The 27525-nt window shown below is 44.9% G+C and overlaps 1 protein-coding gene across 2 annotated transcripts in view; it reads left to right on the plus strand.

Annotated features, from left to right (window-relative positions):
* LOC144132351 (set1/Ash2 histone methyltransferase complex subunit ASH2-like) overlaps window positions 1-27525 on the plus strand; it is a 75655-nt gene that overhangs the window by 42352 nt on the left and 5778 nt on the right. For both annotated transcript variants that reach the window (XM_077664684.1, XM_077664685.1), the window contains 5 exons: window positions 2484-2698; window positions 6547-6624; window positions 9323-9412; window positions 16060-16262; window positions 22621-22713. In XM_077664684.1, coding sequence (XP_077520810.1) covers window positions 2484-2698; window positions 6547-6624; window positions 9323-9412; window positions 16060-16262; window positions 22621-22713 — 679 coding nt within the window. The remainder of the gene's footprint in view (window positions 1-2483; window positions 2699-6546; window positions 6625-9322; window positions 9413-16059; window positions 16263-22620; window positions 22714-27525) is intronic.

Genomic DNA, 27525 nt, shown 5'->3' on the forward strand with positions numbered 1-27525 from the left:
ATACTGGCAGGTATGGATTCATAAATCAACGAGTGCTCTTTCTACCTGGCACGCTTGTCTTCAGCATGCAATATTTAATAGACGGAGTGTGGAGGAAACTGTTTATTCCAGGGCAAGATAAAGAATGAGCACATAAAGGCTAAACACAAACCCAGATAGGCATGGTACTGAAAGGCTTGATGCAAGGATAACTGCTTTCCTTAATACAAGCAAATCTGAAAATATTAACACAGAACACAAGACAGCTATTCATACACATTGCTAGTGCTTACAGAAAAAAAAAAAAAGCTGGATGCCCTCAAATGGTAATGCTTTGCAGCTGGCACACAAAGTGAAAAATCAAAAGTGCTGCAACATTGGCAGGCCATTTGCCTCTCTTATGTACCACCTTATCACAAGTTTAGAGTATTATGTGGCTTGTCAGTCATCGTCAGCAGTCCAAGTGTCATGAAGGCGAAAGGAACTGTATAGTCCTCACTCCTCCAAAAACTCCTTTCAGGATTTTAAATACGCACCACACCGCGCCTGCGCAAGATTACAGCGTGCAGTGCATTTCGCCATGAGCAGAACAATACATCTGCAATTTTCAGAGTAATAAATAGGCCCAAGGTTTCCTGAATGCGCAAAACTTCGGCCTAAACCCCCCATGCCCCTCCCTTTCCCATCCCCTTACTCTTGTAAACAAACCGCCCACACGGGCACCGCGTGTGTTACACCGTATGTGACCAGCTCACTGCGATGTAAAAACACAACTATAGCCTGCGCTGACTTTTTATGTCAGTGTTTTCAAGCAGCATTGTTGTAGAAACTGTCTCACCTGTTGTACAACACATGAAAAGTCGTTTGATGCAATACAGCAACATCGACGCAACCGATGACCACAGTCACGTGCTGACAGTGCAGACGACTGCCAGTCTGGCCTCCGGCAGTCGTCTGCACTGCTGGGAAAAAAACTCCGGCACGTTTTTCAATAAATTGCATCTTCACATTTGTGTTAAAACAGTGGTGTTGAAGCATAGAATAATTATTTAGTAACAAGAAGGTTGCAAGAAGCAACATCACGACTACGCAAGCGTCTGGTATTCTCATCAAACGCCTGAGGACGCAAGTGTGAAACAAAAATTATCCGTTATTTTGTCACTCCACAGACAAAACAGCAGTCGCCTGCCACGATGGTTCAATTGGTCGTGGCATTGGGGCGCTGATCCCAATGTCGCAAGATCCTAATGGAATCTAATGGTATCCCAGCTGTGTCGACTGCATTCGGATGTTCAGAAGAGTCAATTTCCGATGGCTACGGCCAAGACTCCTTTTTTTTACATGAGCCGAGAGGTGGGTGCTTTGGGCTCCCTCGCTTGCCAAACCCCGCACATAACGCTGTCGTGCTATCCACGGCATTGACCATCTCAGCTGCTGCCACACTCCCGTTATCGGTGTGACCGCGAAATGTCTCTTTATGGTTACGACTTCTAGTAATGCGGGTTTATGGCAGCCATGTTAGCTAGGCCACTTCATGTACACTTTTTTTCATTTTGGCTTCCATTCTGCACAATCTTTGAGTTTTCACCTAAATACTGGATAAAATTAAAACCTGCATGTAATGAAAAATTGCGCAGTTTTCTCTATTTCGTAATACCCACTTTTAACTGTACCTCACAGGTTCCGAACTTGGAACATCGTGTGATGGGTGCAGTAATTTGGAGATGAGAAACGGCACAAGGTTTATAAGTGCACAAGTAAACAATAATATACATTTTGGACTGCAAGCAGTTACTGTATTTACACCATTGTAAGTCAACTCGATTGTAATTCATACCCCCCCCCACCTCTATATCACATCAGGAAAAAAAAAAAGAAAGTGTGCCTGTGGGCACATTCCAAAACAAAAATGTATTAGTCACTGGACTACTCATCCACATTTGCGCCATCGTCCTCACTAGCGCTGCCGTCGTCACCGCTGCTGTGGTCCCACAGCACGTCATTCTTATGTCGTCATGCAGCGAAATCCCACACTTCGCAAACAACCGCACTACGACATCGTGTGGAAGAGCTGAAAATTTTGCCTCGCTGCAGCCACCACACCTGCCTGTTTCATTCATTCCGAGACATCCAGTTTCCGGTCCCGTCACGCAGTTGTTCATTTCTTCGGTGCAAAGAATGACAGCCATCTTGAATGTAGCCGTGAACGAGCGCCAATCGCTTAACCGAACCCGGAGCACCAATGACAGTTGACGAAGCACTACATTAAAGACTGGTAAAACTTGGCCAGCAGTCATCAAATGCATCAAACATAGTGAAAGAAAAACTATGCGCACTATGCGTAAGTGCCGTCTGCTCTTCCATGAGCTAACAACACTCCCTGGAAGCGCTGCCGTTTCAAGTGGTAATGAGTTCTTTGTGAGCGAAAAAAACATCTGTTTGTGTAGCAGCTCACCGCTTTGCTCAGAGACTGTAGTGCATAGCATAAATTCCGTGTGTTTCAGTGACTTGGTGATGCCCAAGCTACCACCAAATGGCTACCCCCTCGACCATCCGTTTAACAAAGATGGCTACCGGTACATTCTTGCGGAGCCTGATCCTCATGCACCTTTCCGCCAGGAGTTTGATGAAAGCACCGACTGTGCGGGGAAGCCCATTCCGGCCTGGCTGTATCGCAAGCTGCAGCCGTCGTCCGTACTTCTAGCAATGCACGACCGAGGTGAGCAGCCTTCCACATGGCATGCTCTGAAAATTTTCATGTTTAGTTTCACATGCTTACTGCAGTGTGCTACCAAGTTGAGAACGAGTTCAAGTAGTCGCAAACGACAAATATGGATAGAATACACTTGGTGGAAGAGTAATAGTGTAGTGCGCCAATATGAATCTATGCGACAGTGGTTGAAAGGAATTAAAGTATGGCATGGCCCTCATTCTTCCCTCCTCGTTACTGGATTTGCGCAGATCCGATGGAAGCCATTTCGACAGTGTTTCTCTCACAACTTTACCCTGCCTCGGTTGCTGTGGCAGGGGTGTGAGCTTAATTCCTTCACATTTAGGGGACAGTAATGCCACCTCGACTTGTAAGTTCGCGCCTGCAGGTACTCATCTTTGTCCAAGGGAATTCAGTTAGAAAGTACGCCCCGCCCAAATGTGAGGGGGCATTGTTTGTGGTGTGAATATAGATCGGACCAGTTAAATATTTGAAATTCTGCTTGCAAATTAGTTACAACTTGTAAAGAAGTGAGCCTGTGTGGGTTCCAGGCTAGTAATGAGGACTTGTGCCCACATGATAGTGGCATATTTAAGAATTGGCCATCCAATGGTTATGTGCTTAAGGGCACAGGGTAGGGTAAAATTAGAAAAAAATCGTTTTTTTTTCTTTTGGAATTTTAGAAGTTCAATTCTTTCTACACATGTTCCATGATCGCACTTTCCTCAGAAAGCCATATTTACGGCTGAAAAAAGCTTTTTCCGAAACCAAGTAGTGAGCGGCCACGCCCCCTTTCAGGATTAACGTCAATTTTTTCAACCAAAAAGTCCACCACCCGATTTCAAAACTTGTCTAAAATCAGCTACATATAAAAAATTGTCTGGCAACTATTGTACAGCTCCTCTTTTTTAGCCAAGACAATCCTGAGACGTTTTGCACGTTTTTTCCACGTTTCTGCAACCTTCATGCTGCTGCGTCCGAGTGCTATCCCTTTCGATCAGTATTGTAAATTGTGCCGGTGTTGGTTGCTGCTGATAAGTTGAGATTCCCAGGGCAAAGAAGGCCTTCGTGAGGCGTGAATTTCACGGCAACCGCTACGCTCATCGTGAAAAAGCAAAAGGATGTCCACGACCGAATGAGATCCCGAACGCCGAACGCGCCAGCTCCTCGACATCGAAGCTTTCAAGATTTTCTCTGTGCTTCCAGGAAGAGGATGTGCTACAGAGCAGCAGCCAATATGCCTTAATGGACATGGACGGCATTTGTGCCGCAATTACACAGATTTGTGTGTGCAGAGAGTGCGGTGGAAGTGTTGAGCTCATCGAAATTGTGACAAAACGGGTAGGTGTTGCAAGCGTTTACAGTTTGAACTGTGAAGTGTGTAGTGCCGCACAACGATTTGAGACGTCGAAGAAAACTACTTCTGGCCTCTATGAAGCCAACCTCAGGTTAGTGTATGCCTTGAGGTCCATTGGTAAGGGAATGGCTGCAGGAAATATACTCTGTGCTATGCTAAACCTTCCTAAGCCACCGACAAAGTTTGCGAAATACAATCAAGAGCTTCTAGGTCACATCGAAGCTGCTGCTCAGGAGTCGATGAAAAGGGCAGCTGACGAAGCTGTGCAGCTGAATGAGGGGGATAAAGACATCGCAGTTGCTCTTGATGGAAGCTGGCAGAAGCGAGGCCATACTTCCAATAACGGCATAGTCTCTGCGACCAGTGTAGACTCTGGGAAAGTGCTGGATGTGGAGGTTTTGTCTAAACGTTGTCCAAAGTGCAGCATCAAGGGTACAAACAGTGACCCCCTTCATAGAGAGGTGTGCCAAAGCAACTACCAAGGCCCCAGCGGTGGAATGGAAGTCGCAGGAGCACTGAAAATTTTCGGCAGGAGTGAGGAGCTTCACGGCGTTCGATACGTCAAATACCTTGGGGATGGTGACAGCAAGGCTTTTATGGCTGTGAAGGCACAAATGCCATATGGTGATTCCGTTGAAATAGCCAAGGTTGAGTGCATAGGGCACGTGCAAAAAAGGATGGGCACAAGGTTACGAAGGCTAAAAAAAGGAAACAAAGCAGGAAAACTCTCTGATGGAAAGAGCCTCTCGGGCCGAGGCCGACTGACTGATGCAGTAATAGACAAGCTCCAGAAGTACTATGGTTTGGCCATCAGAAGAAATGTAGGAAACCTGGATGAAATGCGAAAGGCCGTTTGGGCAACCTTCTTCCACTTATCAGCCACAGACGATGACCCATGCCATGGACTTTGCCCAAAGGGACCTGATACGTGGTGTGCCTTCAACAGAAGTCAGTCAGAGGGCAAGCCATTTTTCCACAAGGAGAGTTTGCCTGCATCTGTCTTGGAGGCTATCAAACCCATTTATAGGGAGCTATCGAAGGCTGAGCTCCTAGAGAAGTGCCTGCATGGGCGAACTCAAAATGCAAATGAGTCGTTCAACCATGTTGTTTGGGAACGCGGGCCAAAGAATGTGTTTGTTAGGCTTCGGACCCTACGGATGGCAACACTGGATGCTGTTCTTTCATTTAATGATGGTAGCATCGCACGGGCCAACGTTTTGAAGGCGTGTGGATTGAACCCAGGGAGCAACACCATCAAGTGGCTGAGGGAAGCTGACCATAAGCGCATGTACTTTGCGGACCGAGCAACACGACAGCTTACAAAAGAGGCCCGACAGTCAAAACGACAAGCCGAAAAGCGAAAAAATGACGGCGACAGTGACTACGAAGCAGGGGGCTATTAAACCAATTACTATGGAGGCATTTCTGCGAATAAAAAATGGTTTTTCACATCTTTTTTCTCTTTACGCTCTATTATCTCAAAACAGTGTTTTTTCTTACAAAGGTACCATTATTTCCAATGCCTTTCAAGACAGACGGCTGATTTTTTTTTGCAATCATCTACATAAGAGTTGCCAACTACTGAACTAGAATTAAGCAATTTCACTGAGCAGTTATTCTGTTATGAATTTTGAAATGCGCAAAGAAAGGCCAGATTTGTGTACTACCGGAAAAAATTTTATTAAAAATCGAATTTTCAACACATTTCAAATATTCTAGTTCAGTAAAAAGAGCACAAAATTTGGCAAACAATGATATATGTATTATTAGGCTACTGTTATTAGTTACTGAGAAACATGTACCTCAACATGGCCTAAAATGCATGGGAAGTATAGGGCTTACCCTGTGCCCTTAAACATTTTGTGGAGGCTGCTTGAAGTTTCTCCTAATGAAGTTGAGGATGTGGCCTGCTTTCAAGGCCTGAAGAAAAAGTAACTGTATTCATTTATTCATGTTGCCTCCAACGATCGGAGCATTGTATGAGGAGGGGGAGCAATACTCCAAAGCATTAAAATAATCTGACTGCACGGATGGGGTCCTGCTTTCGGTTAAAGTGGGCATAACAACACTTGGAAGCACTTGCGGATGGAGCCACTTTTGAAACCAATGGGGAAATGGTTAAATGTATTGTTAATTCGATATATATAAAAATGACAATAGATAAGCCCTATATGTAACCTAGACTAATCGGCCCAGCCAGTCTATATCCTGCGTGTGGCTCAGTGCAGAAGAACATTATGTGCTATTTTAGGATTACTGAGGTATTTGTTATGCTTGAAACCTCGAATGACTCGGGTATTAAAAGTGCAGAGCAAGCTGCACATTGCTGTCGTTTCCTTACTTTCCTCATAAATTACTTTGTGGAGTAGCATTTTGTGAAATAAAAATATGTGCTTCAGATTTCAATTGCAGAAGTGAAGTTGCCTGAACTCCTGATGTTTACCAGTGGCATGAATGCCTGTTGCCCATGGTGCATGAAATGTTTTTTTTTTTCCTCCAGCACCACAGTTGAAGCTCTCGGATGACAGGCTCAGCGTGACAGGAGAGAAAGGCTACTGCATGGTCAGGGCAACACATGGTCAGTTCACTGTTTTCTTCCTGGTGTTTTTGCCAGATTGACACAGCGTTGAAGAACACCTGCCGTACACGACAGCGAGAACAGATTTCTGGGCAGAAGAGGTTTATGCTGTCTCTAAGCAGTTGGGAGCATCGCCATTTTGTGCATGGGTATTAAGGAAGCAGATGGTAGAAATCTTAGCAGCAAGTGTTGGTCAAAGTTGCCAACGGAGCAGGCTGAGCGACGTCATCAAGCATGGATGATTGGCAGGCCCGAAAGCATTTGTGGGCCAATCATAGAGAAATTAAAACGGATTCTATGGTATTGTACAAGTAGGGCCCCCTTTATTCGGACAGCCAAAAACAATTCAAAGCGAAATGTTCGTGCAGATGAAGCTTGGCTACGAAAGTAATCAGACTGTCTTTAAAGGTTCTTTAAAGCTCGAGCTGCCCATTCTGTCGTAGTTACCATAGTTAGTATACATACCATACGACGGTGCTAAAACCTCTCTATTGACAGCAGTATGCTTTGCTGCCGAGTATTAGTAACTGCAGTTTCCAATGCCCAGAGGGCCACCATTGTGGAGGACATACTTGGCATCAGTGTACATTTTTCTGTTGTACACAGTTCATGCCAATTATAAGAAAAAAGTGTGCAAGGAAACAGGAAATTAGTTACAACATTTTTAATTTGAGGTTTTAAATCTTTTAAAACTCGGGAGTTGATAATTGGACATTATCTTTTTTTATTTATAGATATGTAGGGTAGAAGTCGAGATTTTTTTTTTTTAACTGTTCCCTGTCTCTTGGTGCCTTAGGTTATCTCTACAGTGAAAAGGATTAGCCAGGGACACCTGCTTTAGTCTAGAAAAATAATTTTCTCCTGCAGATGAGTGATAAAAGCTTCATTACAGCAAAAAATGTTACTATCTAAGATGTGTGGTTTGTTGTTTCTTTACAATAGACTTTTGCGCTTTCTTTGTTGCCTTTCTAGCATTTCTTTGCCCATTCTGGACTTATCATTTTGCATGTACAGTAAAACATTCTTAAGATGTACCCGGTTAAACATTACTTTGGTGTTAAGAGTAGTAAAGTAAAATCCCCGACTCAGCTTCCATTGAACATAATACATTTTGTAGCCACAGAAACTGCACCAGCTTATCGTGTATGTATTGGATAACACGTATTGTTTCCACTTTTCGTCATGCGCGAGCACGACGAAATTATGACAGTTGTATTGTCCCCAGTGGAAGCCCGGCAGAGACAACGATGGCAAGTCATACGGCCAATGGAAAATTGTAGCTAAGTGTAGCCAAGTGGAGCCGTGATGGCGATGACAAGCTCCATTCCTGGAGCTCCCTTCGCAAACAAGAACTAACCATGCAGTGGCCCTTGAGCAGAATGCGTCATGAGTTTGACATCCGTGACTTGTCGAAGCTGGGACAGAAACACTGGGTGCTCAGCATGAGAGAAGTTGGAAGATCGCTTGTGCTGTCGAATGTGGCACAAAAAAATCTCACTGGCACGCAAGAGAGATCCTTCCCTGAGGAATTCAAAGGGCATAACGCACAATATACCGTATAATGCCGCATATAAGACGGCCCTTTTTTCAAAAGCAATCATTCGAAATTGGGGGGATACACACGCGGTGCTGGCCTGTACGCAGGGTCTAGCATAGTTTTGCCTAAGCCATGGGTAGTACACACCCAGTGCTGATGCCCATTTTCGGCAGCGTACGTGGAGCTCCATGTGTAAAAAAAAAGTCATCAATTCATTTGTGAATTGGTTCCATCAAAAAAAAAAAAAATCGATTGGAATTGCGCGCCGTTTACCCGGCTTTCTAATGCTGTTGGTCGCTTTACCGGACGAACAGTTGCAGAGCAAACTTCCGGTAACCTCTGGCGCATACCAGAATTTGAAACTACTGCCTCGTTATCTTACGCACCGAATCCAAAACTACCGAAGAGTTTGCTCTTCGGTTTCCCTATGGTGAACCAGGCCGCACAGGAGGGCATTGTTTTATCGCCTTTTATTTCCATTCGCTTTTGACTGCCGGCTTTGAGATTGTATCTTTGTGCATTTATTGATTTTAGCTGTGCATGCCTTCGTCATGCCATCTTGTGGGGAGCTCTATAACATGGGGCGGGGCAGGAGGTGGAGGGTAATGTGTCAACTTTATTTACAGTACATATTGCACGTTATGACCTTTGTAGAGTTTCTTTAGGACATGTTCACAATTTGCACACCCCCTTTTTGAAGCCTTAACATCAAAAAAAAAGTGCAAGTTATGTGGGTAAATATGGTAAATGGGTGATCTTATGTCATTTGGTTAAGCCATACTACTGTTTAGTACACACTTTTTCTGAGCTCTGGTCATCTACGGTTTAACGAGGTTTTACTGTAGTCTAACTTTGGGCACAACTTCTCAGCATCACAGTTTCCACTTGGCTTGCCTGTAAGAGCAGTAATTTGTACAGTAATAAAAATGTTCTAGATTTTTGCAAGAATGCTCCAATCTTGCCTTGGATAGAAAGCGTTTGAGAAGAAGAATGGCAATATCACTGACAATTAGCTGTACAGAGCTTCCTGAAATAAGCATTGAGGGCAGTTCAGTTTTAGTTAGTGGCAAAGTGCAGTTTTGCAAAGCTGTCATAATGCCACATAATGTGGCAGGTGTTGAAAAGTATTTTCTGGGACCACACTAAGTGAAGATCTTGCAGGTGTGGAAGAGGGAAGCTGGTATTATGAAGCCACCATTGAAGACATGCCTGAAAACAGTGCCACTCGTATTGGCTGGTCTCAGGAGCTGGGTAAGTAGCCTTGGTCGATCTTTGTGGAGGGCTGAAATATGTTTGCCCTTTAATATTATTAACCCCATTCTCTTTAACGGACGCACTGAAACATGTTTGCCTTTTCAGTGCGTGCTCTGGACTCTAAAACAAGGCTTTTCAATTAGTGGATGCTTGGGAATGTGATCTGGTCAAGGCTGCTAACTTTCTGCAGTGGAAAATTTTAAATTTACAAATTGAGAACAAAGAACCAGCAAAATTCTGCAGGAGACATCAAGTAAAGCTTCAGAATGCACGTTTCGTTGTTTTCAGAACCAAAGTGTCTCTTCGAGGTATTTAAAGTGGCCTTCCCCACTAGGCTTGAGAGCCAGCTTTGCGAACATCTTGAGGCAAAGAAGCTGGTGAGAAAGATGAGTGATGTAGGGAAAGCCTTGGAAGGGCAACAGGCTGGAATTCTCTCCCCATTGATGTTTTTGAGTATAAAGCTTTCATGGAAATGTTGGAAAATCATTTTAGCATATCATTAAATGAACCAGGGGCCTGTTCAATGTTTTGTCACATATTGTTTCTAGTATCTTTGCTTCTAGTATGTCTGTATTGTTAGTCAATGCCCCTCCTTCTTGGGACAAATCATTGCCATGCAGTATTACTGAATAAAGTAAGTAAACGGGCACAGCACTGGGCAGCTTGAAACACTGTGTAGCAGCAGTGATGGTGGCCACTGCTCCATGGGAGGCTGCATGCATTTAAGTATTGGATGGAGGCTTGTCTTGGCTCGATTTTGGCGTGTGCATCTCTTAACTCTTTCATTACCACGGGAAAAAGGACTTTTTTTCAGAGGTCTCAGACAAACATTTTTTGTAGAAAAAGTATGATAGGTAAAAGTATACAAAATGCATAACAATTATTGCAATGGAATGTGCTTTCTAATCAAATTTATTTCAACAGAAATACTTGTTATAAATAATGTGAAAAAATAGAAAAACAACAAAAACTAAAAAGGAACAAAAAATATGCATTTACATGACAATAGCTCTCCAAAATAATTTATTGAAAAATTCTAGCCATTACAAAATGGTTCAAATTCTATTTCTAACGGCATTAAAATGTAAAAGTTATAACTCAAATACTTTTTAAGGTAGAAATTTTTTCTTTATGCTCTTTGCAAAGGCTAATTTCAGTGTGTCCTTGATATGATTTTTACAGTCTGACAAAAAACAATTCGAAGTACATTTTACGTGCCAAAATAAAGCTTGATAAGCGTGCTTTTTAAAAATACAAATTGTAACTAATATCATTTCAGGAAAAACCGAAAAAATTATACAAACAAAATTATTATATACAAATACAACTAACGCTCTGAGCTCCGTTGGCGCGTTTTCAGCGTCCGAACCAAAATCCCATCGTCACAGGCCCTGATACTCGATGAATCAAAAATATCTGCTGCCGATGCAGTAGAATAGCATGCAGCGGGGTTTTTGCGAGCGCACACTGTCCCCGTGCTTGACATCATGCTTGGAGAGGCCTGCGCCATAGCCTCCGCTTCAAGGGCATTACAACAATTCGCGCCTCTTGGGGAAATTGCAATTTGCACAGAAAAATGAAATTAATTTCTGAAAAACAAACCAGATGGCACTGCATCATCGTAGAGACTTCATATGCTTCATGGCAGCGCTCCGCTCACACAAGCATACCAGAAACCGAAAGCGAAACTAACAGGCCAACGTTCTGAGCTCTGTTTTCGCAGTTTTGAGCACCTGAACCGAAATCCGACGATGTGATATCATCTTCAAAGACCCTGCTGCTCGATGCATCCAAAATATATTCTACCGATGCAGTAGATTCGCGTGCAGCGGGGTTTTTCCAAGCGTGCACCGTCGCTGCGCTGGGAGCGCCCTACGCTGTAGCCTCCGCTTCAAGGGCATGTTAAAAATTCACACCTCAAGAGAAAATCGCTGTCTACACAGAAAACGAAACTATAGAACAAACTAGTTGGTGCAACATCACCATAGCGGCTCTATAGGAGTGCTCCAGTTCGCGGAAATTGACCGGGAACAAGAATATAAACAAACTGGCCAACGTCCCGAGATTTGGTTGCACAGTTTGAGCTTCGGAAACAGAATGTGACGATGCAGCATCGTCGTCGGAGTCCCTGCTACTTGATGCATCAAAAATAAAGGCTGTAGACGCAGCAGAATTGCGTGCAGCAGGGTTTTTTCGAGCGCACGCCGTTCCCAGCTTTGACACCTTGCTTGGAGCGTTCAATGCCACACCCTCAACTTCAAGTGCATTTCAGAAGTTACCAACTTGCGGCAAAAATACAAGTTACACAGGAAATGAAAGTTCAATGTGTGAACAACTAACTAGATGACTCAGCAAGTCCGTAATGGCCGCGGTCATGCTATCATAGCAGTTTGAATTTTTGGATCACCGGTGATCGATGCCTAGTGGTGTGGTTATAAAAGAGTTAAATAAAGTCTATGTATCCTCTCCTTCAGTGTTATAGTCCATTCCCGAGCAAGATTGTGCAATGTGTATGCCAAGTGAAGTAAATAAATAAAAATAAATAATGCCGTGACTGTGATTCGAACAGTTCAGCTTTGCCGGTCGTTGCACGAGAGTACTAGACTATTGCTGCTGCCGATCACGCCTTGTGTTAAACTGTAACACATTCTCACGCTGTGTATTGCACATCATCTTTTTCATCAATTAATAGTGCTATCAAACTAATGTTTGCGGTTTGAGCTATGGGGCGGTGGTGACAGAGAGATGTGCGCTGCGTGCTTTGGCATGGACAAGTGTGGCGCTAGAGCAATACACATTGGCGTTGACAGCATTGCTGAAGAAACGCGGCACTGGAGCATAGGCTGCTGGCGTACATTGGGCAAATTGGCATCTACGATGAAAAAGTTGAAGATGCACGTAACTGGCTCCCTGTGTCAGTGGACACCTCAGTCGCGCTTTCAGGTATACGTGGCGGTGGTGTCCACCTGCAAACAACTGTGCTTTCGCACAATATTTCTTGCTTAGCAGTGCTAAACCACCAACCATTTTTTTAGGAGGGCCCTCAGCTAGGGTTGGCCTGAACAGTTTGGGATTGCATTTTTATCGTAATATTTCTTTCAAATTTCTCCCGAGTTCTCCAATCTCCGATTTCATTATACTCATACCAGTAAGGTAAATTAGTCATTTTTTCCTCATACCATCATTTTTACTGAGGCCCATAGCAACAGAAGCATCCAAAAAGAGAATGTGGCGGCTAATGCATAATTATGCGAAAAATTCTTAAATCCACCTTTTTCCACGGTATCGCGGGAAACAATACTCTTTCATATATAGCAGTCAACACTGTTAGATCTGGCCCAGGCTAATTCCATGCCAGAAAAGTAGTTCACCATACAACCTAAGGATATTTTGTTGCGACAAATCTCAAGTACCGTGAGTGGCAACCTCCTGCACTTCATTTTACTTCTCAGCACATTTTTGTCCTGTGGCTTGAAGAAGTACGAATGACATGTGGCGGCATGATGGCAGGGAAAATGACTCCTTCCGCGCCTAAGGAGTATTGCGCACTCATTTTAAATTACAGCGCCTCATAGCTTGAGTGGAGATTCCCAATGCATTTTATGCCACTCTTTGTTTTCGTTCAGGCTTTGTTTTCGACCCAGGCTTCGAAAAGAACAAATGATACGCGGCGGAGTAATATAGTGTTTTGGACGCACTACTGCCGCAGCCTCCGCAGCGTTGATTGGCATGTATGAAGCGCGGACTATAGGGCCCTTACGCATGGTTGCTGTGACATGTTGCTTGAGGTAATGAAAACAATTTTTTCTTAGTTATATGCAACCAAGGCAAAGGCTTTTCGACTCGAATAAATGCGATACAGTAAAAACTCGTTAATTCAAGAGTGAAGAGACCAAAAAAAACTTCGATAATTTGTTAGTTCCAACTATTGGATGACCTTGAAAAGAGTGCCAAATGCTGCTTGCATACGGAAAATTTATTTGGTGAAATATTGGACATTGGTCGCCTGGTTGTGAGCTGAGAACAGTGTGACAGTGATTATTTTTTACACTTCTGCCAATGCTAATATGCGTGTCAAAACAGAACTGCTCCAAAAATGGTAAGGGCCTCCCCGGCATCCTTCACAGCGCGACACAGTAGGGGTGGAGTCCCTTGCTTGTGGAAGACTTCACCCACTGCGTAAGATAGAAAGGAGCACTGACTCAGGTGCACCACAATGCAATCGGCAGGCACGATTTTCTTGTACAAATGCTCATGTCTGGCACTCAGTGTTACCCTGTATACTCTCTCCCTCCGCTCCCTTCGCTTGTCTACGCAGCTTTGGTCACGCTTTCTCTCCTTCCCTATCCCCCTTGCAGAAATCTAGAGTGCCTCGTTGCGGATGCTCCCCCTGCCACCATTCAGAGTGGAGACTAACTTCTAACCTGTTTTGTGACAGTTTCTCGCTCTTATTTTAGTTCTCACACTTACTATGATGCTTATTGCATTTATTGTAACGATTAAATGTCTTTTCTCCCCTTTCTGTGTGTGATTTTATTTAGTCTTATATTACGCATTACGAAATCTCTCTGTATTTGGCATACTCTTATCCTTAGCATGTGTATAAACAATGTGGTGTCATTTCTCTTCAGTGCACGCTATTTTTGTTCATATTTCTGATGGCGAGATGTTTTCATTGCCGCTGTGAATTTCTCCCTTTTGCAATCTTTATAAAAACAGTACATTGCTGCCAGACCTTCTGAAAAAGTCCAATGCTGTGTACTCCAGTGGCACTCATTGCAATATTAAAATACACAACTTCCCACCTGCCTTTTGCAGCAGATATGGCTCAGTAAACATGGTCTTATCCAAGCTAGGTTGACAGTTGGAATGTGGGCAATGGACTGATTGAGCAGTCATTTTAAAATTGGAAGTACCACTCTGTTACACTATATGTGGCCAACATAGCAACGGTCGCCACTGCCTTTTTTTTGCCACCCTTTCTTCTTAGCCTTGCCAGGTTCACAGAGGGCTATAAGCCCACGAACATGACTTTTCTACTATTTAGTCTAGTCGGTTGTGGCCTCTGAGCAAGTTGTGATCTTCAATGGCCAAGTATGCATCAATTCATAGTCATTGTTCATCGCTTTTCACTTAAGACAAAGAAGCCAATGAAAGTTCTCTACAATCACAGTGCATTGATCGGAAGAGAAAAGCAGGCCTCAAGCTCTCTGTACATAGCATTGCATCATGCACACGCTCTTTTAAGCACAAGCAAAAACAAAACATGAAAGTGGGTGTCAATGGCCGTGCAATGTTTATCTGCACGCATACACTTGCGGGTATACAAGCGATTAAGAACAAAGCATTTCATTGTCCAGAAATAAACCATGGTTACACACGGCCTCATGTGCACAAAAGGTAAAGAATGCATCAAGCATAAATGCACCCAGCTGCTAACCACTTGCGCATAAATAATGTTACAATAAAAGCTCTGCATGGTTTGAGTGCAAACAGACGAAGACCGAGAAAGAACGGCTCACATGTTGCTTTCTCAGTCTTTGTCTATTTGTACTCGAACCATGCAGAACCAGTACCAACTAGCTCAACTTTACATTTTACTGAGTAAAAGCGTGTTAATTCAAACTTCTAGGTACCAGAAAAAATGTTAGAATTATCGAATGACTCTGAAAAAATTGGTGGTTGGTGTAGCTCTGGTTAAACCTGGAGTGACGCGATAGCTACAGCTGGCCGAGTGGAACTTGGTCACTTGACCAACCACGTGATCAGCCACAGTGCTGCACCGCCAGTTGCTACTCCGCACCATGTGACACGGCGTCGCCACGCTGAAGGCTCAAAATGTTACCGTAATGTAGCTATCGCTACAAAAACTGTCGAGAATTTCTGGCAGCTCTGTAAATTTATTTAGTGAGAGACTTGGCAATGGTTGCCCGATTTTAAAATGGGAGCAGCATGGCATTGCCTGTTTTTTCACGTTTCCATCAATTCTTTATTGCGTGCTTATTGTCGGGAGCATCAAAACAGAACTGCACCAGAATCATAAAGGCTCCCGTATCCTTCACTATGTGATATGGTACAGCTCCACCGCTACCAGGTCACACCCAGCATAGCCAGCAGAGTAGGTTGTTCTTGGAGATGGAGCGCCCATTTTTCGTCATGCCTGGACGTCAGAGGCACAAGCGACTTTGCAGCATGGAACTGAGGCTTTGAGTAGGGCTGTTTCGACGGTTTCTTGCAGCACCAGTCATATCTGGATGCAGCCTTCTCTCGGAAGGCTGTTCGAATTAACTGGTTCGAGACCTGTAGCATCCAAATTAGTGAACGTCCGACGCCATGTGCTTACATGGGCGCTGGCTGGGTCCGAGCTGGCAGATTGAATTATCAGGATTTCAGAATTAATGGTGGTCTAATTAATGAGCTGATTGTGAGCTGCCAGACTAAGCAGCCGTTGTGTGCCTCCTCTTGGAAAAGAAGACGCATTTCCAGCATGTCGCGAGTGTTTCTAGCTCTGGGGCACATAGCATAACACCTAATGAAGCCATATGTTGGCAAGTGTTTTTCTCTTGTCTTTATTAAAGTGCTTCATCTTGTCTGTATTTGAATTTAATGCTTGCTGGGTAACTCGTAGCCATTCATTCCTTCAGCCAATTTGCAGGCACCCTTGGGCTACGACCGTTTTGGCTACTCCTGGCGATCACGCAAGGGCACGCGGTTCCACGAGAGTCGGGGCCGCCACTATCACGATGGAGGTTACGGGAAAGGAGACACGCTGGGCTTCCTCATTGAGCTGCCCAAGTGTAAAGAGAAGGAAGGACAGCTCTCTCTTCCGGATGCTTTCAAGGACAGGGTTGGTCACAGTTCAATGATTATACTATCCTAATAGTATCGCAGCCGTGCCAAAAGACCTGAGGGCAAACTCCTACTGCTGCTGCTGCTGTGTGGCTGGTAGTGAAAAACAAAGAAAATTTGTGAAACTAAATGTCTTTTTTACCAATGCCTGTCCACTCAGGGCTAGCACAGCGCTCTGTTTTCAGGCAGTCAAGGGTGCTTCCACACATTAGCCTGTGAGTTATGCGTGCTGAAAATATTTACTTCACTTCATGCTGAAGTGAAGTCTAGGGTTCGGCGGAATCCCGTGTGGCGGGGAAAATTCATACTGATGAAGAAAACATACACTCGCCAAGGTTCAAAGAAAATAAGAATGAATTGACGTTTCGGCGCCCGTACGGGTGCCTTGATCACAAAGAAGCGAAGGACGGGCAGGTGAGCTATATATGGGCAGTTTTTTGAAGGGTGCGCAGGTATATCTCTGGGAGATTGCCACGGGTCCGGTTAATCGTGTTTGGCGTGGATTGAATGCACAATGATTCTATGAGAAGGCGTTTTGGTAATGATTTTTCCTTTGCAATTACACGTGCTGCGTCCCAGTCGATGGTATGGCCAGTTTCTTGATGATGTTGCGCCAAAGCGTTTGAGATAGATTTTCCTTTGGCGACGTCATTTTGGTGCTGTTTGAGCCTTGTCTTGAATTTGCCTGTTTCTCCGATATAGGAAGCGTCGCAATCATGACAGGGGATCTTGTAGATCACGCCTGGAAAGATATCGATGTCAAGAGGGTCCTTGACTCGCAAGAGTCGTTGCCGAAGTTTGCACGACGGGACGTGGGCCACATGAATGTTATAATCTGAAAAGATGCGAGCAAGGTTCTCACTCACACCGTGGGCATACGGAATCGGCACCCGCTTCTTTGCGCATGCGTCAGTTCGGATAGTCGGAGCAGAGGCGCGTCGTTCCTGGGATCGTAGTATTTGGGCTGGGTAACCGTTCCGTATCAGGTCTTGCCTGACCTGTTTCACTTCTGCTGCTCTGCGCTTAGGACTTGAGCATATCCTAAATGCGCGGTTGAACAGAGACGCCGCGACTGAGCGCTTGTGCCCGATGGGATGAGATGACTGAAAGTTTAGGTACCTTCCGGTGTGAGTGGGTTTACGATAGACGGTGGTTTGCAGAGAATGCGGTGAGCGTTCCACGAGGACGTCGAGGAAAGCGATGTGGCCATCCACTTCCTCCTCTAGGGTGAACTGAATGCTTTGCTGGAACGTGTTGAGGTGCGCTAGAAACCTGTGTACGTCTGGCCGGTTGATGACAGAGAAGCAGTCATCGACATAGCGTACAAAAAACTGCGGTGGGGGGTCGAATGAGGCAAGTGCTGCGGATTCTATTGATTCTAAGGCAAGGTTAGCACATACTAGAGAAACTGAGGCGCCCATGGCTGTTCCGAAAGTCTGTCTATAGAAGTTCTTGTTGAAGGTGAAATAAGTATTCGAGAGGCAGAATTTTAGGAGTCGGCAGAGGTCGTCGGCTTCAATCGGGGTTCGTTCAGGCAAAGTCGTGTCTTCGTTCAGGGCTTTCTTGCAACACTCCACCGCAAAATCCACAGGCACAGATGTGAACAGAGACTTCACATCGAAAGAAGCCATTACTTGGGTGTCGTCAATGGGCACATTCTTCAGCTTCTCGACGAAGTCGCTTGCATTCCGGATGTGCGTGGCGGTTTTTCCCGCTAGAGGGGCCAGCACCCGGTGAAGGTAGCCAGAGAGCTTGTTCAGCGGGGACCGTGTAATAAAGTCCACAATTGGACGGAGCGGTGTGCCCTCCTTGTGCACTTTTGGTACGCCGTAGATGGCAGGAGCGGCGCCATTGTGACACAGTAGCTTGTTGTAGATATATTGACCGTCGGATGGGGGGACGTATTTGAATACATCAGCGAGAAGCTTCTGAAGTTCAGCTTCTATCTTTCTGGTCGGGTCCCGGTTTATCTTTGTATAGGTATTTTTGTCCTCCAAAAGTGCCGACATCTTTTTTATATATTCAGTCCGATCTAGCACCACAGTGGCGTTCCCCTTGTCGGCCGGAAGGATCACGACTGCCTCATTCTTTTGTAATCTTTTGAGGGCTTCCTTTTCAGGGCGTGGGAGTGCGCTGTCTTTTTCTTTTCGTAACTTTTGCTGTTTCCATCTTGCAGAAGAAGGGCGGTGGCCTGTGTCGTCTTTTCTAACATCTTCCTTCTTGTGTTCTTTGGCATCTGTGGTGCTCGCTTTAAGCAAGATACATGGGCTGCTTTAGGGGTACTTGCCTGTCCCCTCTTTTCCAGTCCACTTCTTACAGGAATATGCAGACCTGGTTTGTTAAAACTCATTTCAGAGCACTCTCTCTTCTCGGCTCGTTCCTGAGCTGCGCGAAGTCCGCAGCACACCAAGACGCGTGTTTATGCTCTGATGGGAGTGTCGATGGCAGTGGCTTGCTTGGCAAACTAGGCAGCGTGCCAAGACACAGATGTTTAGAACGGCAGTGAGACAGTGTGGAAGGGGCATGGTGCACAAGGCAATGCATATTGGAGTATGTGCACTAGGGTGCATGGCAACTGAAGGTGTGGGCCACACCAGTGAGCTAGCCAAGCCAAGTCACGACAAAAAAAAAGTGCGCATCTCAGGGGGCGTTTTTCTGGGCAATTCGATGGTCGTGCCGGGGCCACTGAAAAGCCAGTATATGCTGAAATAGAAAAAAATGCTGACGCCACTGTGCCAGAGTGTGGATCAGCGGATAGCCATCATGTGGTTCTGTGTGCAGCTCACCCGGTCGAGTATGCGAACGCAGTGGAACAGTCTTGTCACTGTAGTTTTCTGCATTCTTGTCTTGCAGTTCTGAGCATGAGTAAGAGGTGAGCATTGAATGGAAAACTGATTACTGAAACGAAAACAAACATCTGCTTACAATAAAAAAAAGTAGCTGTGTAATTTGCACTGTGTCTGGACTGCCCCACTGCAGGAATGCATGCATGCTGACCCGTGTTTCTGCTTCTGAAGGCGTTCTTTCTCTTGCTGCTCGCCTGGCACTTCCTTAGGCTGTCAAAGTCTTGCCTTTGGTGAAATATCTGAAGGTGATTACGTTCTCAGCGACAGGCAGCACTACTTGTGGAAGGCTCCGCCGATGTCAACGCCATTGTGTTAGGTGATAGGAACATAGGAGAGGCCTTTGCCCTGCAGTGGGTGTAGTCAGGCTGATGATGATGATGATGACAGGAATATAGTTAGCGAGTGAAATTTTCGGAGGTGGGTCAAAGTAGTCATTCCCTCTCAAGCGCTGGATGGTACTTTCACATCGCCCACTGATGGGTCCCAACACAGCAGGCGTGCGCTCAGCTTGCCAACATGCGGCTCCATCTGACGTCCTCATGCCGATTCTTGTGTAGAGGATTGCATGCCGCTTGTGCATAACATGTTGGAAGCTGCTCTGGACTGCCGCTGCCTGGTGTTACAACAATTTCTTTTCATTGGGGGAGACATAAAGCAGAACATGATTCTTTAAAAAAAAACAGAAAACGCAGCAGATCGTTAATGCGGCGCTCAGGTGCGAGTCAGAAACATCACTACAAAGTAAATATTCTGACAAAAATGCGCAAAAACAAAGAAATGCAATAAAAAGAAAACAGCGGTTGCGAAGGAGTCAGGTGAGAAAGTATTAAGATGCCACAAGTGTCTGCCTTTGCAACGTCATAATTGTAGGCGATAATTTAAAACCCTGTGTATTTGGCCTAGCTGAAATTGACAATATCATGAACTAACTCTTGCAAGAAACAGGAAACGAGAATTTCTGAACCTTGTTTAAGCAGCACCTTGTGCACGTTGCAGGTTTTAGAAGTGCAGCTTTGGACAAACAAAGAATTGTGGAAATGTAGCGATTAGATGCATTCCTACATTAAAAGCACGTGCATTCACAAGTGGTCGTCATGTACAAGCAGCACCGACCATTTGTGGTGCTTGTGATCTTTGAGGCAACAAAGACTACAGCGGAGCAGGCCAAGCAGAGGTAGCTTGCCAGCAGAGAAGACTTGAAATGGTGCCCATTGCTTCCTCTTGTAATTGGAGCTCCTCCATTTCATTAGCAGCTGCGTTTGTTGTTGCTATAAGTGAGGTTCGTTTGGTCTCCCGATTTAAAGGCTAATATTTGTGAAGGATCTCAGGACGCAAGCCTGGCTTTGCATTTTTGGAATTGCTGGTGCTGCCCTGAGCTCAAAAAGGAGAAAAATTAAAAACACTCATTTATTAGAAATAGCGGGCACATTTTGTGCCTTGTGCTCAGGGCTGCATGTGCAGCCTCTGTCAAAAGTTTAGAGCCCAGGGAGTTTACTTCAGAGCCTTGTAGTGGGGCTCTACCCATCAGAAGGTGCAGGACCAGAGAGATTTGGAACGCATTGCTCCTCTAGGAAGCTATCAATGCAGTTACTACCACTGATGCTGTCTTGTACCATTTTCTTTGTGCCCTGTCTGTTGCAGGGTCGTTTGCTCTTGTGCAAGCGCATGGTCATGCTCTTTGGAGGGCTGCGCATCGAAGCAAAGTGGCAGACAGCTTGAAGCATCATGTCCAGGTTCATCTTCTCTTGTGCCTATGTTGCATGCAGTGGCCCTCCAAAGAGTGTGACCATGTGTCCGCACTAAGAGTGGATGACCCTGTACAGTGGCTTGGTGTGTGAGTAACATGAGAGCCAGCAAATGCAGTACATGCATGCCCAGCGCAATCCCGCTGTGTCCACCTTTTCAGTAACTAGGCATGCCAACTGACGTGGTCTGAACCACCGACATATTTGAGAAACTGATATTTATCCACTCACGTGCACCATCCTGCATGCTGAGGTGTGCCAACAGCGTTGCCATCACTGCTCACCTCAAGAATGTCACAACAGGAAGCTATTCCCTTTTCCCCAGAAAATTTGGCGTCGGCATTCTGAATGAAAAAAATTGGCAGTGGCTTAGCTCGGCTATGCCAGGATATACGTAGCGAGAGTTACGTTTCCGTGGCTGAGCTTGTTGTAGTCGCTGTATGTTTAGCAATGAGAAACATTGGGTATACACATCTTTTATTCATTTTGGTTGACAGAGACGAAAACTGCCCGATGATCTGTGAAGTAGCATGCAGCGGTATCAATTTTTTTTTTTTCAGAAGAAAGTGAAGTTCCTTGCATGCCAAAATGTACCTGCATGCTGGAAATAATTCACTGAAGCCCGTTTCTTGCCTCATAGTTCCAGGTTTAATTTTCGCAAGCATGTGTCCAACAGCAAAGGCTATGACTTGGCAATTGGTTCACTACCGACATGCCAGAGTTCACGCGAGTGCATAAGGCAATAAGTTGTATGTCTGTTCAGACGGCAGAAGCTTCATCTGCCAGTGTCGCTTCTCTCTTACCATCCAGCAACAGCATAAGGCAAGAACAGAAATTGGGCTCGGATATATTATGTAATGGAGATTTCATCTTCTACATGCCCCATGCTTCACTCAAACTGCGTGTTAATGCCGTTGTATCTTATACAATTAATTTAGAAAGTTTTTGTAGATTAAAGAGCAGAAATAATTGAAAAAAAAAAAGTCAGCACCTGACAAGTGAAAAGAGGGAGGTCGTATAAATATTGTGTTTCCATTATATAAAGTGCTTAACATGAAGAACGAAAGGACGGGAACCGCACTACACGGGTGCTGTGAACCAAGCCCTTGTTGCTTGTCCCAGAGAAGGCCCGGATTTGTCCCCAAGCGCAGCCTCCTCTATGCCCCTAGAAACCTGGAGCAGTGCAACCACGAATCAGAAGAAATAATACGATTTTCAGGAAATATGGGACTCGTTAATATTGAATGTGGGAAATTGCAGAGCAAAGGCGTGTAGGGGGTTCAGAGCTGAAAATGTAGCACCAAACAGCGAAGACAGGTTCACAGTTCCTGCTGGTTGGTCCCAAGCCATGTTGAACTGATTATAAAATGTTTCTTCATGTAGTGTGCGGACGCCGTACTTGTGCTTCTGCTGTTATCCATAACGTTTCTTGCTGAGCTAATATGGTGACAAGCAAAAGTAGTGTGTCGATAAGACTTCAGAACCTGAGAGGTTTGCAGAGAGGCCAAATGAGTTTTAGGGAAACTGAGCGGTGCAGGTGCTGTCTTGTCTGAATTATTTTGCTGTTTTTGCATGCTGAACATATCACATGATGTATTACTGAAGATTAAGAAGCTTGCAGTCTGGAAATAGTTGAAAACTGTCTCTAGTTGTCTTGACCAGCCATTCGTTAACCACATTAAAGATAAGTAGCGGGCATTCAGTGAAAGTACCCGTTCACTACTCAGGCCTGTGTTGCATTGGAGTCTCTCTGTTTTCTTTGCAGCGGCTTGTGAAAGTCAAGAGCTACCTGTATTTTGAAGAAAAAGACGAGGTGCAGCAAGCTATCAAGGCGCTCAAGCCACTGCCAGGAAGCAGGGTAAGGCCATTCTTAATGCTGGCAACCAAGGGGCCTCACAGCTGTGCCTAGTGCGCATAAGCTATCATGTAGCTGCAGCTGCAACTTTTGCTTGCTTATTGAGGCTGAGTTTTTGGCTTTGCCTTTCATCATCATCAGCCTGACTACATCCACTGCAGGACAAAGGCCTCTCCCATGTCCCTCCAATTAGCCCTGTCCTTTGCCAGCCGCGGCCACCGTATCCCCGCAAACTTCATCTCATCCACCCGCCTAACTTTCTGCTGCCCCCTGCTACACTTGCCTTTTCCTGAATTCCACTCAGTTACCCTTAAAGGAGTATAGGCACCTAACTTTTGGGTGCGTGTTATCTTGTTTGTGATGATGTGTAAGGTATTATTATACATGGATTACCACGTCGTGTTCTCCTATGAGCGCTAAATAATTTATAATCTCATTTTTATCTCTTGCTATTTCGGTTTCAGTTTCAACAGCCGAATGAGGAGTGTGACGTCAACGTGTGTTTACAGGTCACGTGAGACATGAAAAAACTGCAATATAATCACTGCTTCCACATTCTGTGTCATTCCGGCTCTTGAGAAATTCTGGCTTCAGCACTGCAGTGAATTAAAACGATGAAGCAGAGATTATATGGGCGTTCTTTCATGCCTCACCTTACACAAAAGCACTCTTTGACGTCACAGCCATCATTCAGCTGTTGAAACTGAAACAGCATGAAAGAAAAAATTCGATTATAAATTATTTAGCTGTTATAGGTGAATATCACATGATGACTTGTGTGTAGTAGTGCCTTCCGCATCATTATTGGGAAGAAAACATGCCACCAAAACTAGGTGTCTATACTCTTCTAAGGACCTGTGGTTCCTTTCGCATTACAGGCCCTGCCCAAGCCCATTTCTTCCTCTTGATTTTGACTAGGATATCATTAAAACGCGTTTGTTCCCTCACCCACACTGCCCGCTTCCGGTCTCTTAACGTTACACCTATCATTTTTCTTTCCATAACTTGTTGTGTTGTTCTTAACTTAATCTAAACCCTTTTCGGTAGCCTCCATGTTTCTTCCCCATAGGTGAGTACCGGTAAGATATAGCTGTTATATTTTTCTCTTGAGGGTAGCAGTGCACGCTATGCTAAAGTATCTATCGCCCTTTGCATCAAAATTTGGAAAGATGACAAAGAAATACCAGCCAATCATCTCAACCTCCCCTTCAACTTGAGCACACTCCCCGAATACTACATTGAAGTAGGTTACCTGAAAGTCAAAGTCCGACACCATGTCTCAAACGCCAGTAGATGTTTCAACTGCCAGCAATACAGTCATGGGTTGCAAAGTTGCCGTGGTCGACAAACCTGCGTGAAATGCGCCTTGTATGAGCATGCTTCTGAAAACTATGAAGCAGCAGCACTATGCTGCACAAACTGTGAAGGTGATCACCCCGCCCACTCAGGGTCGTGCCCAAGATTGAAGAATCAAAAATAAGTAATCACTCTCAAAACAAAAGAAAACGTTTCATTCAAAGAAGCATGTAATCGACTCTCACACAGCATCAGCACGTTCTCGTTCACTGCAGGAACAAATTTCGTCGGTGTGGTGCGTGGGGACGGCACACCACACTCGGCTCCGGCCAATGCCCAGGCAAAGCCTGAGGCTGGGCTACCCCTGCCCCCAGCAGACACAGCTAGGGCTGCCCTGCCACCTTTGAGCAAGGGCCCACTGGCCCCTCAGTAAGGCTTCTCCCTCTCGGAAGAGGCGTGTAAGCCGTACACCCGCGGGTTCTCCGTGGGCCTCCAGAGCCTCTAGCAAGCCGATGGACTCAACGCTGAGTTAGCCTTCGCTGCAGTGGCAGCACAGCTCACTTGAGCGAAAAAGAAAAGACAACTGTAACAGCACCCTCAAAATCGGTACAGTAAAAGGTCGTTAATTCGAACTCGAAGGGGACCGGAAAATTGTTCGAATTAAGCGAAGTTCGGAGTATCGAATGGTTGCTACAATGAGCGGTTATCATGCCCCATGCACGTGCAGAACCCGAAGCAGTCACATCTAGACTCGTTATCGCGAGCTAGGCGCTACTACATGTTTGTGGCGGGCATATTCTGAGAATTAAATTCATCCGGTTCTCTTGGCAAATGAAATAACTTGATCGGCCAGTTGTGCGCCAGAAACAAGTACTGGAATGCATTCACGTGAGCAGCGAGCTTTAGTGCTGAAATATGTGATGCTATTTATGCTCCAAAACATGTTTATTTATGAAGGGTTGTCAAAATTAAAAGTAATCAGCGAAGTGCATTTTCTAGCGTTTCTTCTGCCTAGACTCCATCAGCATCATCTGCAGCTTGCCCAAAGCTCCTGCACAACGTCAGAGTTCTCATTGACAGAGAAGGGGCGTGCTGCAACATCGAGCACCGACACTACTTCACGTGCACTTGGCGGTGGCATAGTCTCATCGGTGCCGTCGGACTCATCACTGTCGGCTGTTCTCACCACACGTGAGCTCTGTGACGTCTGCTGGGAGCATATCGGCGTCACTCAAGCGCTCAGTCTCCAAGCTGCTGTCCACGTAGCTCGCTCTCGCGGCACCAACAAAAGCCGTCATCACCCAAGCCCCGAACCGCCATACTATGTTGTTTACACCACGTGATCGCGTCCCAGCGACTCCAGTACAACGAAAAATTGGAACGGCTCATGCCAAAGCGTCAGCAGCACGGGCGAGTTCTCCGGCAGTGAAAACCTGCTACGTCATGCACCGGAACGCAAGCTTCGTGAGCCTCGTGCACTCAGCTTTTCTTTTTTTTCCATTGTTTTACATCTCTGGTAAATTTGGAGCGTGTTTTACTCGCTGTGCTATCTACGAGGAGCGGTGTCAGCCAGTGGCTCCTAGTTCAAATTAACCTTAGCGGATGCTGCCTTGTTCGAATTATCGGGAGTTTTTCCCCATCGAAATACACGAGGCAATGCCGGGACCCGGGCGTCAGTTTGAATTAACGAGCTTTAACAGCATCAAGTTTATAACTACACTCCCAGAAGTTATCCAAAGTGGCTTTCCTCATACACTGGAACTGCTGTGGACTATTAAATAACTACAGTGACATAAGAAAGCTTTTAAACACACATTCCCCAGGGGTTTTATACCTACAGGAGTCCAACTTAGGTCCCAAACAGATTAATATTTTAAGCAAGTATAAAGTCTTTCTGTGTGACTGAGAGCTGTCTGGAGGTATTGCTGTTAAAGTAAGAATGGTATTGCAACCCGTGAAATCAGACTTAAAACCAAATATGAAGCTGTTGCAGTCACTGTCCTTCATTTTAAAACAATCACAATATGTTCTATATATCTTGAGCCACACTTAATAGTTACATTTCATGACTTTGAAACACTTTCAGAGCAGCTACCAGAGCCATACGTGGTAGTTGGGAATTTAATTTCTGACTCTAGTTTTTGGGGAAGTGCGCAAACTAATGCTAGGAGTCATATTTTAAAAGATTTTATTCTCCAGCAATGTATGCCTCTTTAATGCAGGCAAGAACGCCTACTGTTCTCCAAACTCAGGAAAAGTGAGCTGTGTAGATTTGTCGTTTAGTTGACCCTTTGTTTTTATAGATTTTAAATGGGATGTCTTTGACAACCCCTATGGAAGTGATCACCTGCCTGTAGTAATCAGCTTGGCTTCATCACCACCAATCATCCCAAACAAACACGTTGGAAGCTCCACATAACTGACTGGGAGCTCTTGAGAAAAGGCCACTCTGGAGATTTTTTCTGACGATCTTGGTGTTGATGAACTGAACAAGATGTTCACGTCCTGCATCCTTACTGGTGCACACATGGCTATTCCTCAGTCTTTGGGGGTGGCACGGCAAAACCACAAGGTTTGATGTAACCAAGATTGCAGAGAAGCAAGAAAGAAACAGAATAAAGCCTGGAGAATTTTTCGCAGGTACCCAATGCACTAGGGCTTCATAAACTTTAAAAAGGCGAGAGATAATGCGTGCCGCATCATGTAGTGCTGAGAGGGCTTCCTGGCAGGACTCCATATCGTCCATAAACAGTTCAGTCACATGCAAAGAAATCTGGGCGCAAGTTTGTAAACTAAGTGGTAACTTCTCCCCTTTCACAGTTCCTTTTCTTACAGCCCCTGGTACACAAACAAATATAGAGGAACAAGCAGACATCTTAGCTGAACATTTCTCAAGTGTTTCCAGTTCTCCATATTACACCGAATCTTTCTTAACATAAAAAAACACAGCTGACAAACAGACTTCCAACGAGTGGCTGCTCAAACGAACCATAATATCTGTTGTATAGATGCAGGCAATGCAAGCAGTGAAATTAAAAATGCAGTCAAGGGTAGAAAGGAATAAGATACTCAGAGAACTTGACGCACTATGTTGTTGACACTGCATGTTGCTTCTTTCCTCCTATGCCTACTAAGCGTTGCGTAAGCATTGGTCGTCCTTTTTTAGAGCTTGTTTCGTCGTCATGTATGCTTTTTCTTCTTTCAAGGTCGAAGTTTTGTACTGTGCCTCTCCTGCTTGGACCATATTTGGTCCACAGTATGGGATAAATAAAGTAAAATATCCTGTTTGTGCATAGAAATAGCTAGGACAGAAAACGGGCCTCTGTATTTAGTTTTCCAGGACATAAGTGATGCATATGATAACGTTAATAGGAAATTCCAATGGAACACACTGAGATGAAGGTATCAGTCATGAGATAATTAATTTCCTAAAGGAAATATACCAACATAATGAAGTGGAAATTACACGGGAAGGGATAAAAAGCATGACAGCTGTCGAAGTACACTAAGGATTAACGC

This window comes from Amblyomma americanum, chromosome 5 (assembly GCF_052857255.1).
Source record: "Amblyomma americanum isolate KBUSLIRL-KWMA chromosome 5, ASM5285725v1, whole genome shotgun sequence".
Taxonomy (NCBI): Eukaryota; Metazoa; Arthropoda; class Arachnida; order Ixodida; family Ixodidae; genus Amblyomma; species Amblyomma americanum.